At 47.6% G+C, this 13,141-nt stretch overlaps 1 protein-coding gene across 1 annotated transcript; it reads left to right on the top strand.

The window, feature by feature from the left end:
- The first annotated feature begins 270 nt into the window (after positions 1–270).
- PRDM8 (PR/SET domain 8) lies at positions 271–6,877 on the top strand. Its single transcript, XM_026653342.2, has 5 exons — positions 271–311; positions 1,123–1,268; positions 3,408–3,628; positions 4,479–4,710; positions 5,287–6,877. Exons 3-5 carry the CDS (start codon positions 3,410–3,412, stop codon positions 6,558–6,560), a joined length of 1,725 nt encoding a protein of 574 aa, XP_026509127.1. The 5' UTR covers positions 271–311; positions 1,123–1,268; positions 3,408–3,409; the 3' UTR covers positions 6,561–6,877.
- The last annotated feature ends 6,264 nt before the right edge of the window (positions 6,878–13,141 follow it).

Raw genomic sequence — 13,141 nt, 5'->3', positions numbered from 1 at the left:
ACCACAGAATAGCCTATGACCTGGACAGACACTTGCAAGACAAAGTCAGCGCCAAGGCTCTTCCTTGCATTGTAAGACCAAACCCCGTTGGCTGAATAGTAACATTTCCGACAGTCCGAGTCCTGTCTCGCTCGTTTTAGATCCCAAAGTTTAATAGTTTGTGCAATTCCACACAGGGCTTTAAAGATCCAGAGAATACCTCCCCAGCAAGGGATCTTTGCTGAATGAACAAGAGGAGGAAAAATTCTGCAACTGCACGGGGCCCAAAACCAGGGAGTGGATTGGAAATGCAGCGAGATACTTGCAAACAGGTGAAGATTATCTTCAGAGCGAGCAAAGGGATTGTGTGTATCTAGAAGGGTGGCTATTGGGCCAGGATCATTTGTTATACACTGGCGGTTTAGCAATGAAATAAGAATGGCTACTGTAACACGGGGACATCTAAATACCCCCCCCCAACCTACTGTTAAACTTCGTCTTAGCCTAGTTAACAGCTGCAGAGTGATGCTTGCTGACTAAGGAAGGGGGTTAAATTCTTCCCCTTAATCCAAGCAAGTATCTAGGAGTTTCCCCCCTCCAGGATCGCCATCTGTAATGGGAGCGCGGTCTCAAGGTGAGAGCCTCTAAGAGGAGACTTATACTGGGACTGTTTCTCCTTCTTCTGAGATCCAGGCTGCAGTTGGGCTAGAAATTCTTGCTGCCCACACATACAAAAGTCACAATCATCATCATCATAAGAAAAAGCATGATGAAGAGGTTTTCATGTCATCCCTTTAAAATAAAAGGTTCCTCTTTTATTCTTAGGCCGCAAAAAGCGCTTTAAGAGGATGCTCTCAAAGAATTGGGCTCTGGGATCCCAAGGAAAAGGTGGGGGGCGGGCAGCACCTCCAGGAAGCGAGCAGGAAGGGGAGAGGGAGGGGAGACAGGCAGGGAAAGCGCCGAGCCTACTAAAGAGTTAAAGGGAGGGGACGTGGGCTGTCACGCGTCATTGGGCAGATTATGTGCAGCAAACAAAAAGTGTGCGTCTGTGTGCCAGTCAGTCACTGCATCGGGTCCATCTGCACAACTCGCCCTCTCTCTCTCTCTTTCTCTTTCTGTCTCTCCTTCCACCTCTTTGCACAGAGCACCCAGGACAGCAGCCCTACTCTTTCCCACTGCCATGGAAATACACTGATACAATAGACACTGGGGGGAACACGGAGAGCAGCCCATCCTTGGCCACTTTCGGGTTTCCTGGCGTTTGGGATTATATTCTGACCTGATTCCTGGTAAGTAAATATGCGTGCGGGGGGGAGCTCGGGGTTGGTTTATTTTCTTCTCCCCGGGTTTATTTTCTAGCAGTAAAAAGGACGGGGGAGACACGCCGCCGGGCAGATCGATACAAAGGAAAGGAGTTTTAAACAGAAATAGACGGGGGTTGAACATTGAGCTCCGCTCGGTGCAGGGAGACAAACAATGACTGGAGGTGGCTTTGCTTTTGGCGAGCGCGTCTGGCTGTGGAGAAGGGGATCGAGGAGAAAGAGAGGACCACGGGGTTGGTTTTTGTTAAGCAGTGGGGGCAACAGGGAGAAAGCGAGGCAGGGAGCTCTGTGGTCCCAGTGTGGGTGTGGGGGGGCGGTTATTCTTGGTGTTAAACCCCTGGTCCAGAGGAGCGTTCCCCGGTATTGTTACACAGAATTGCGTTTGAATGACGCTCCCACCTCCACTACAATGAAAAGCTTGTGGGAAAGGGATTTAACATTAAATAAACAAACAAGGGAGGGAGCTCGGGGGAGGGAGAGGCTATATCACTGAACTGCAGGGAAATGAAAGGAGACGAGAAAACAGGCACGTTTAAAAAAAAATCCGAGAAGCGGTGGGTTATTTGAAGCTCTTTTTATACTGCTCCGAAACGGGTAAGGGGGTGGGGGTGTCTTTCGCCACCGTAGACTAATCAATGAAGTTGCACGTTTGAGGGTTTAATTTCGCTCTGGGTGAGAGACAAATGTGACACAGATTAGGGCAAAATACACCGGTGGTTTGGAAATGCCAGTTTTAGAGGCATGGTCTAGTGTTTTTTTTTTTTAAATCAGTTTTAGAATCGAAGTGCTTAATTGGATGATAAATCACAGGAGGATAAATCAGCGACAGTAACAATATTATTCTATAATCACCTGTTTTCAATAAATAATTAGGGGCCGCTATTTCCTGGCCCTTCCATCGCTGGCTTCTAAAGAAATAAGTTACTGAGGGCACAGTTCTCTCTTAAAATATGGGGAAAAGCCATTTAAAAGGGTTTTATACAGTCTGCCGGTAGAATTTTTTTTTTAAAGAAAAAACAAATAATATAGATCGATGCCACTTTAAAAAGCACCCACAAACTAAGCTATTGGTAAATGGAGGCAGAATTCCTAACTAGTGGTGCAGCTATTCATCCCTCTCTGGGCTTTGTAAACCGGAGTATAGAGGATCGGTACTTTTTGGAAAAAGCTAAGCCGAGGGTGATTTAAAACGGGAAGCCCCAGCGCTAGACACCTGCCAATATAACAGTCACGTTTTACAGCAGGAATGTCATAGATGGGAAAGTCAGAATTCACAAATTGTATTCACAGCCAGAGGCTTTGCTGCTTGTATCGTACCTGCACAGTCACAAGTCACATTTGACTGAATCTCTCCCCTTGTATGACACGGTAACTGGGATTCACCCTCATCCATAAATAAGCGTGTCGAGGTAAAAAATAATTACCTCTGCTTGCTGCTTTTAATTAAAGTCTCGGAGGGAAAGTGGTGGATTATGATAATGAGCAGACATACGTTCCCTCTTGTAGAGTAGAGCTAAAGGTTAGCTGACATGAAATCAGTGACATTGACAGTCCACTTGAAATCCATTCGCTATGCTCTTCTGTCACAGCGTGCAACAGAGCACCGGACCTCTCTTTAGAAGAAGAAGAAGAAGAAAAAACCCAGCACATCAGCTCGACAGAATCCTGCTCGGATAAAACCTCCTGAGCTGCGTTTCTTTTTGTGCAACTCCTCGAAGTTGCTTTAGCTTTAGAGGGTCAATATGCAGATCCTCCCCCCCCCCCAGTGTATGGCTAATGCACAGAGCCACCTCTTCTGTATTCCTGTTATTAGGGTCTCCTAATAAATGAATCCCCGCGACAGCTTCCTCGAACCTCTCCTTTCATTCATTTCAATACGCCGTCTTTATTTTTTAAATATTGCACCGATGAGAGCGGCTTGCCTGTGCTGCCAGTTTTTCCAACATTTTAATTAGGAGTCACGATTAAGTAGAACGTTTTTAATCCTCATTTTCCCCTAAAATCAATGACACTCTTACTTGGTATTAAAAACAAAACAAAACGTGTTCCGTGCCCTCCGTACAAGTTATGTAACGCGTCTCCTTCCCCTGTTCTCTCCGCCCGTAGTGATGGAGGACACCGGCGTTCAAAGGGGTATATGGGATGGAGACGCCAAGGCAGTCCAGCAATGTTTGACGGATATTTTCACCAGTGTTTACACCACCTGCGATATCCCGGAAAATGCGATCTTCGGCCCTTGTGTATTGAGCCACACTTCTTTGTATGACAGCATCGCTTTCATAGCGCTTAAATCCACTGACAAGAGAACCGTCCCTTATATATTCCGGGTAAGGATGGTTTGGTTCCAAGATGTAACCGCACTAAATTCTCTCCCCGCGTCCTTTGCTTTTGCAAAGGAGCCGCTGGGACACCAGGATGCACTTTTGGAGGGTGGGGACTGAATTCACGAACGTTTTCCACTTCACCCAAGGTTTTTCCATACAGAACTCAAATTGCCCTTTTAATCGCTTGGTTGTGCCGATTGATTAATACAGATCGGGCCAAATTCTGCTCGCCTTCGCCACACCCGTAACCCCGTTGACTTCAAAGGGACTACTCCTGTGATGAAAGCCAGCAGGATTGACCCATCATCAGCTGTCATTTGCATATGCATCGAAAACCTTTGGAAAAAACCCCAGATGATTATGGTTGTAGATGCCTTTCCAGAGCTGCTGCTTATGGTGGCATTTAAGATAGACTGAACAGATGTTTCAATTTTTAAAACATTTTAATGGATTTAATGCTCTTTTAGCAAACCTTGCTCTCCCTGTACATCTTTCCCCCACCCACAAAAGAGGAGGGAGAAGTGATCATTTGGAATCCTGGGAGGTTTATTTACATTATTTCCTTCACATAAACCTTATGCAGATGTGGTCATGTAATTGTGGCTTTATAAAGTTTGGGAGAGAACAGGCCGCATTCACGTTGTCCTTTGCTAGCACAAATCAATTAAAACGTTTAAATAGTAGCTGGCAGGATTCAGTGGCCCAGAAAAGCCACATGTATTTTTCAAGACTTGCACACTTCCGACAAGCGCCAATGTCTGTCCTTTCCGGAGCCCGGTGAAAAGTCTGTGGGGGTGAGGAGTGTGGGAATACTTGGCCACCTCTGATTTCTTGCATTCCCTTCCTTATGTAGGTGGACACTTCCGCAGCAAATGGCTCCTCCGAAGGGCTAATGTGGCTCCGTCTGGTCCAGTCAGCCAGAGATAAAGAAGAACAGAACCTTGAAGCTTACATCAAAAATGGACAATTGTTTTATCGGTCCCTTCGCAGGATTGCCAAAGACGAGGAGTTATTAGTTTGGTATGGGAAAGAACTGACGGAATTACTGTTGCTCACCACCGCCAGATCCCACAGCAAGATGAACGGTAGGTGCTGCTTCCAGGCCAGGGTTCTGTATCTCCCCCGAAGAGCTGGGTTGGGTTATCTTTTTGTTTTGTTGTCAAGAAGCGATTTAAACCGTTTAATGCCAGTGATAAAGATTCCGGTAAGGAATATGCAGCCCACAAAGTTAGAGAGAGGCGAGGTGCGGACTGAGCTGAGCAAATTAGCTTGACTAAAGGGATGTTAATTAGGTAGTCCAGAGCATCACTTATAAACATATTGGAAATGCAAGATGAGATTAGGGGCTACAATCTGTTAGTTTAGACTCCACGGGCTCAAAAGCAAAAAGTGACACGGATAAAGGGTCATTAATTATTAGATGACTATTCTGGTAGAGCCTAGAGGCCCTAATGATGGCTCGGGGCCCTATTCTGCCAGGCCCTGTCCACACACAGAGTAGAAGCCGGGCCTTGCCCCAGAGAACTGAATGGACTCCGGTCTCCGTCCTCTGCCAGTCCGACAAAGATGCGCGCCCTCCCCAGAGTTAGCGGAGGGGGTCCGTGCTGCCGGCCCGGAGCGGTGACTAATCGGTGGTGGTTGTGTGTTGTGTCTCGGTGCAGGGTCGCCCCCGTACGCTTGCCTGGAGTGCAGCCAGCGTTTCCAGTTCGAGTTCCCCTACGCGGCCCACCTGCGGTTCCGCTGCCCCAAGAGACTGCCCAGCTCGGAGCCCAGCCCCGCCGAGGAGCCGCGCGGCAAGGACAGCGGCAAGGAGCCGGCGGCCAGCCTGGGGCCCGGGCCCAACAAGTACTGCAAGCCCGGCGGGCCGCTCCACCCGCACTACCCCAGCCCGGCCCAGGACAGCAGCAACGCCAAACCCTCCACGGACTTCCACAACCTGGCCCGCGAGCTGGAGAACTCCCGGGCCGGCGGCAGCTCCCCCAGCCGCAGCCCGCACCCCCCGGCCGGCGCGGGCAGCAAAGCCAAGCGGAAATACCCGGAGGGGCCGGGCGAGGAGCGGGGCCAGGGGGCCGGCAGGGGGCGCCGGCCCTCCTCCCCCAAGGAGGACCTGGTGTGCACCCCGCAGCAGCAGTACCGGCCGGCGGGCAGCTACTTCGGCCTGGAGGAGAGCGGCCGCCTCTTCGGGCCGCCCAGCCCGGAGACGGGCGAGGCCAAGCGCAGCGCCTTCGTGGAGGTGAAGAAAGCCTCGCGCGGGCTGGAGGCCGAGGCGGCGGCGGCGGAGGAGGCGGCGGAGCAGCAGCAGCGCGCCTCGCCCGCGGGCGCCGGGGACCCGCTGCTGGGCGCCCGGCCGGGCGGGCCGCTCTCCGGGGGCAGCCCGGCGCGGGGCAGCGCCTTCACCACGGTGCCGCAGCTGGGCGGCAAGGCGGAGGAGCGGAAAAGCGCCTTCTCCCAGCCCGCCCGCTCCGCCTTCCCGCCGCACGTGGCGCCGCTGGGGCTGGCCCCGAAGCTGGGCAGCCTGGGCGAGCCCTGCCCGGAGGCCGCCGCCCGCCTCTACCCGCCGGCCGCCAAGCTGCCCGGCGGCGCCGAGCCGCCCAAGCAGAGCCCCTTCCTCTACGCCACCGCCTTCTGGCCCAAGAGCTCGGTGGCGGCGGCGGCGGCCGGGCCGCTCCAGCTGCCGCTGCCCTCGGCCCTGACCCTGCTGCCGCCCTCCTTCACCTCGCTGTGCCTGCCGGCCCAGAACTGGTGCGCCAAGTGCAACGCCTCCTTCCGCATGACTTCCGACCTGGTGTACCACATGCGCTCGCACCACAAGAAGGAGTACGCCATGGAGCCGCTGGTCAAGCGCCGCCGCGAGGAGAAGCTCAAGTGCCCCATCTGCAACGAGTCCTTCCGCGAGCGCCACCACCTCTCCCGGCACATGACCTCCCACAACTGAATGGGGAAGTGGTGGGGGGGGGGCTCCCCCGTGTATAGTGACAGAGCCACACACACCCTCCCAGCAGCCAAACGGCCCCCCCTGGCCCGCCTCTGCCCATCGCTGGGGGCCTTCTCCGGGGCAGTCACAGCAGGGGGGGATGTGATCCCCGCGGGCCTACCTTTTCCAAGCTGATTTGGGGTGTTTCAGAGACAAGGTGGGTGAGGTGCTATCTTTGATCTGCTGGGGAGAGAGAGGAGCTTTCCTAGGGTGACCAGATAGAAAGTGTGAAAAATCGAGACTGGGTGGGGGGAAATAGGTTCCTATACAAGAAGCAGCCCGGAATATTGGGACTGTCCCTAAAAAATTGGGACATCTGGTCACCCTAAGCTTACCCCGAGCTCTTCTTCAGGTTTTGGGGGGGGGTTGTTTTGTTTTTAGCAACCGACCTGAGATACCAAGGTCAGATCTCCACTTGCCAAAATTAGCCTACCTTCATTGTCTTCGATGGAGCTGTGATAATTTACATCAGCGGAGGATCGATCTGGCCCTTGATTTTCAGAAGGCAGGTACCTAGCACTTTCTGATAATCAGGCCTCTTGAAGGTTTCTCCATTTGAACAAACACCCCAAATCATTAGTCACTTTTGAAAGTGTAGGCCTTTACCTTGCAGCATACCAGACCAAGAGGGGGAAGGGTTGGATTTTTTTTCTTTCTTCTGTTCGAATGCACGCATTTTCACTTTCCCAAAAAAATAAATAAAAATAAAAAAAGAACTTTAAAACTAATAAAGTACATTTTTAAAAATGTCATATATTGCAACATATTGATGCATTTGTCATACCTTTCTACTTAAATTATTAAGCACTTATGGTTTAGATGTAATAATTATATGTAAGGGTAAATTTTTATTTTAGATATAAAGTAAAAAAAAGGAAGGAGGATGCAATGCTTTCTGCATTTGATGACAGTTTGTGTTCTTTCAAAAAAAAATTTAAAAAGGACTTGACACTATTTAAGTTTCCAAGGGGGAAGTGCATGTATCATGAAATGATTATGGACTTCAGTGCAGAATGTCCTCAATTCTGTAAATATGTATTTCCTTTTAATACAAAGTGTAATTTTGTGCCAGTGAAATGAAGTCTGCATAGTTATGTGTTTCTTTTTTTCCCTTAAAAAAGATTTTATTCAACTTTATAGTTTATCTGGGTATGTTGGATGCTTTGACAATAAATGACTTTATTTTCTTCAAAGCACTTGGATCGTTGATAAGTACTTATTTAGAAAGAGTGGCCTATCTAACAGGGTTAAGATGCTAATATGATATACTATAAAGGAGAAATGCATATATCATCCTTTAAAAATAGTGGGCAAGAAAAATAATTCAGAGTATATTAAACTTTCTAGTATAGCTCCCTTGTTTCTGAGCACAGTATAATTAACAGTGGTTCGATACAGCAGTGTTGCACCACTGTGTGAGGAGATCCACAGCTCCAGAAAGCAACATCTGATTATCATTTGGAAACATTGTGCTGATGTGTTGGGTTTCATGTTCAAAGGACAAAACATTTAGACAAGCATGCCTGCCATTTAGCTGACCCTTCGATGTCAGCTTTCTTTTCGGTAGCGGTGTAATTAGCATCTTCACAAATGGCTGGAGACAGATAATTTATATAACTAGATCTATAAGGAGGGTTTAAATTTGTTGTACACTCTGTGTGCCCGTGCAGGAATGACTGCAACATTTATGTCCCTCTGTCATAGCCATTAGGAGGCCAGTTGGAAATCCTTCTTTTAAAAGGCACCAAATTCATATGGGGTTTAGGCTTGCGTTTGGCTGGGATCTCGGTGCACAATACCTTATTTTGAAAAAAGCCACTGATGCTGAATGGCACCCTGGTAAATACAGCCCAGGCACCGCACTGTTATGTCACATAAGAGACGTGCTTTTAATACTTCCTGAAAAGAAAGAATATTAAATCGCCATAAATGTACTTTACTGATAGCTTTCCAATACTAACTAAAACGAACTAGACTAACTACCCGTGTCTTTAAAACCTTGTTAGCACAATATTAATTCTTTACAATTAAAAAAAAAAGGATAGAAAAATCCCAGGTAGGAAGACGAGGCTAATTCAGCGAATGGGTTAATCGGAATACTGCAATAACTTTAATGTGAACATGCTATTCTTCTAGGAATATATAAATATACACGACCAATTGTCACTCCTAGTCTACCTATGATGTCCCAGTGGACTTCTTGCGGTTCGGAATAGAACCCGGAAAAGTGGCAGATGTGTAATACAATTGGGAGGTTATGGTTTCCAGTGCGAAACCCCTTCCATGGAATGATATCCCTGGTAGCCTTGATTTTTAAGTACCTGCGGCCACTCACACAGACACCGTATCCCTGATGTAGCGGTGAAGGGCGAACTATACGCATTTCCCCCCGGTTAGGGAAGGTCTCAAACCTTCAGTGGAATTTCCACATCTTTTCTAATCAGTGAAAATAACTAGACACGTCTAGCCATCATCATCATCACAGATTTGATTGACACGAGTATTGACTAGATTAAGATCGAATCCTACCGCTTTATGAAACATACCAAGGGTTTAGTGGTGCCTTTTTTCCTTTCTTCTACTGTTACTTCATAATAAAACCAACTCTTTTCCCCCTCGTGCATGACATTTCCCTCTGTGTACAACGGTGGCTATGACTTTGGCCTGACTTCTTTTGTGTGGAAAGAAAACTGCCGTTTGTTTTGAGCCTCGTGTGCGTAAATCACCAAAGTAATGTCAATTTCCCTTCCCAGCGTTGGCCATTTTTTTTCTAGGCAATATAGGGTTGCCGGGGCTCCAAAGCCTGCTGAAGTTAGTCCATTGACATCAGCGGGCTCTGAACCAGATGGTGTCCGGGATGTGGGCAGAGCTGCTAAAGATCACTCGCTGGAATCCTTGGGAACGTGAATCAACCGTTACTCCGGCGTCATGTAAATGGTGTTAGACCGGGCTGCACTTTGTAAGCGAGGGTAGAATTTGGCTCCTAATCTGTTATTTAGGGATGCAAAAGCACCCATTGACGTCAGTGGGAGCCCAAGCAATACAGCATCTAGCATGTATATGTGACTGTTTGGGATTCCCTTTCACAGCTGCATGGCACACTTTGCACCGAGGTGATCAGCAGGAACAACTCTCAATAGCCTCGCCAGTCAAGCGAGGGCTGGTGCAGACAGAGGTTTGAGGGACACCTTTGCAAGAGAGACTCTTGACATCATCCAAACCGGGTCCATCCATGCCTCCAACCTATGCCAGGGGTAAAATAACAGCACTAAAAGAAAACCCCTGCAGAAAGCTTGACTGGGTGGAATGGTTACAAAATCTGTGTGTGCTCTGATTTGATATATCCGCTGCTGAAAAAGTCAGCATCGAGTGTAATTTGGTTTAAACACACACGCATTTATAAGCAGACGTAGTCGAATGATTCTACAATCGTTTGCATACTTTTTAGAACTGCGGATTTAATATAAATGACACACCACATGACCATGGGTACACAGCCCTGTGTTTTATTCCTTTAGTTTATACCCCAGTTAGAAACTGGAAAACACAACGCAAAATGGAAACTTTCGGCTAGCTACGTTCTTTCTTATCTGCTCATTTCATTTATCGCAGTCCCATCGGCATGTCCCCACACCGCTAGGGAACTGTCAAGCAGCTCTGTATCCCGGAATGATAAAGCAAGAACCCGAGCCTGCAAACTCGGTTTTTGTCTGGACTGCTCGCGAGCAGGGTTTGCACAGCGGGGCCTTAAATTCCACCCCTTCCCGGGGAGAAGCATTTAGCGCCCTCTTCCGCCCAGCAACAGTATCCTCAGGCCTGTTCTCTCCGTAGCAATGATCCGCGTCAACTCTCACCTCCCTATTCCCAGCCCCGGAAAAAAGCTTGGGTGGAAACCTGGCTGAATTGTAGTCAGTGGCACCATTCCTGTTGAATTCAGAGGGGGCCAGGATGTCACCCGCCGATGGAGATCCTTTTCTCCCCAGGTCGAAGAAAGGCCTTCGATTCTTTCTGCCCTAACCCTAAATCTATCTCAGCAATTACAGGCACTCAGCACAAATCTGCCTGCTTGGTCCCTTTACCGAGACTGATTTCCCAGGAGTGGATCTTCTTCTCTGTCCAGCACTACCCCCTTCATTACCCTTTGTTATTACCTCTCCCCCAAAAATGAGATCCCCCCGTCACAGCTCCCTTCCCAAACTCTCTGACACTGTACTGCCATGGTCTTGCCTTGGAGCAATCAGAAATACAGCTCTGAGCCCATATCCCTGTTGGGAGAAAAGCAGTTATTGTGTGAAACTGATTTATCGCAAGCCATTTCTACGGAGCCCAATTCCTGGCTTGTCTGGGGATCTGATTACTTGTTGAAACTAGATGTAAAATGTTTGCTTTGATGCATCCTTTAACTCCTAATAGGGGAATCCCTCCTTCCAGAGGACAGAGTTCCTCTCCGTATTTAGACAGCAGTACGGAAGGATTGAATGACCTGAAATAAATGATTCAGGGTCGAATTGAAACTAGTCACTAGGAAAAGGTCTAACGTGAAAATCCCGGAGCTGGAAACGGCCATCTTTCCCCCCTTTTAAAAATCCACTCAGCGTTTTTCATTTCATATTAACAATCTACCCCCCATTTCTCCCAGGTTAAACCCGGCAATATCCACTTGTTTGTGATCCAACCTTTTGCACATTCCTATCTAAAGAGGAATCTAAGAGTTCGCCCCCGCTAATACAAGCAGACACTTCCAGCTCTGAATGCTGCAGCAGCCAAGCAGAAGGCATCAACACAACATTAATGTTAATTAAACAGGAACAAAATGCTAGCCCGAGACAGCTTGCTTCTTGGGGAGTTTACTTTGCAAGGCTCTTGAAAATTTCGCGCAAAAAGGGAAGGCAGATCAGCAAATTGTAGCCCAAACTTTATCTCCAAACAACTGCATTTATCCATTCGCTTCTGCTTAACCGTTATAACTGGGGCAGTCTTTAAAAAAAATCCCTTTACCCTGGCGCCACATTGTGATTAGCATGTTTCTTCATTTCCCCATTCAAGATCTCCTTGCGTTGTTTTAACTCTATGGTCTCTACCGGGCACCTAAAGTCTTATATTTTTTAAAGTGATCGGATGATACCGCCCTTCAAATACAGGTCATTATGAAAAGATATAGGTATAGGCAATAGTCTGACGCTTTCAAGGTCTAGGGCACCAAAGAAAAATGAATACACTTCTATTCTTTAGTGGACTGGTGCTGTTGAAAATGACAACTCTCTTCGTATAGCATGAAAAACATTTAAAACAAAACGTTTAATGTAAATAAAGGATGAATGGGAATGAAACTGAATGGCTATAGAATCAAATGCATTAAATAGAAAAGGTCTTTGACGGTCAGGGAAAACACTTAGGTTAATAAAATAGGGAAGATGCCACTCTAATCTCTATAGCTTTCCATGTATTTTGTTTCTAGCTTCTGAAGTGTACAGCGGAAGTGATCTGAGTTGGTTTAGAAAGCCCACCTCGCTAATGAAAGGAGAGAGAAGGCAAGCTAACCACTCTCCTTTTCCTGATGCCATGTTGCAAAGCCTTTTGTACAACCGACTCTGTCCAGCGCTGCGATTTCAGTTTCTCACACTCAGCCGAAGTGTGTGTGTGTGTGGGGGGGGGGGGGGGGGTAAGCAGCCTCACATCCTTCTTTCAAGTACCACTGTGCTCATGCTCATTTGAGGCCTTCTCTGTTAAGTAGCGCCTCTCACTTGTGCCGGATATGTCTGAGACCGTTCCCTAAGGTAGATTTCTGATGTTAAAATCCAGGGATTGCAGGGCAACGGTGAGCATCGACTTCACACACACATTGACTTTTAGCACTGGGCTCATTTGCTCCGTTTTCATAATGGAAAGGAGACTTTGTTCTTTTCTTCCTTGGTCACTATTTTCCGCTCATTTCTAGCTGGCCTTTGAACATTTTTCAGAATGGTAAAATCCATTCACTCTGCAGAAGTACATTTCAAAAAAATATTCGAGTGACCTCAATATTTAGGGAGAACGCCGAATTGATTTCAATGGGGTAAAGTTCAAAGGCATACAGTGGCGAGAAGATTTTAAAACCATAGACGATTTTTTGCTTGTTTACAGCCTGGGGACCTAGAAATCAAATCCCGCTCCCTTATTTACCTGTCGCCTGAATGGGACTGCTCCCCTGATGAAGACAAGTGGACTCTGGGGCTTGATCTTGCTTCCATTGAAATCAATGGCAAAATTCCCACCGAGTGAAAACAGGATCGTACAGTACCCTGGAACCTTTGTGACCTGAGAGCATCGGTGTCTTGTAGTTTGCAAAGTCACTGTATTACAGCAGAACGAGCGAGGGCCTTCGATTTATTATAAAGGGACCTGTTACTACTTACGTGTCAAACTTCCCATGGCCAGTACTGTTATTAAAAGTTAAAATGAAACTGGAAAATTTAGAAGTAATATTTAAAAAAATCAGATCTGACCAATTAACCCTAATATAAAGAAATCAATCAAATAAACCACCCCCCACAGAGGAAGGC

The sequence above is a fragment of the Terrapene carolina genome, unplaced genomic scaffold, assembly GCF_002925995.2.
Source record: "Terrapene carolina triunguis isolate 2854851 unplaced genomic scaffold, T_m_triunguis-2.0 Scaffold136, whole genome shotgun sequence".
NCBI lineage: Eukaryota > Metazoa > Chordata > Testudines > Emydidae > Terrapene > Terrapene triunguis.
This window is presented reverse-complemented; position numbering and strand designations above follow the sequence as displayed.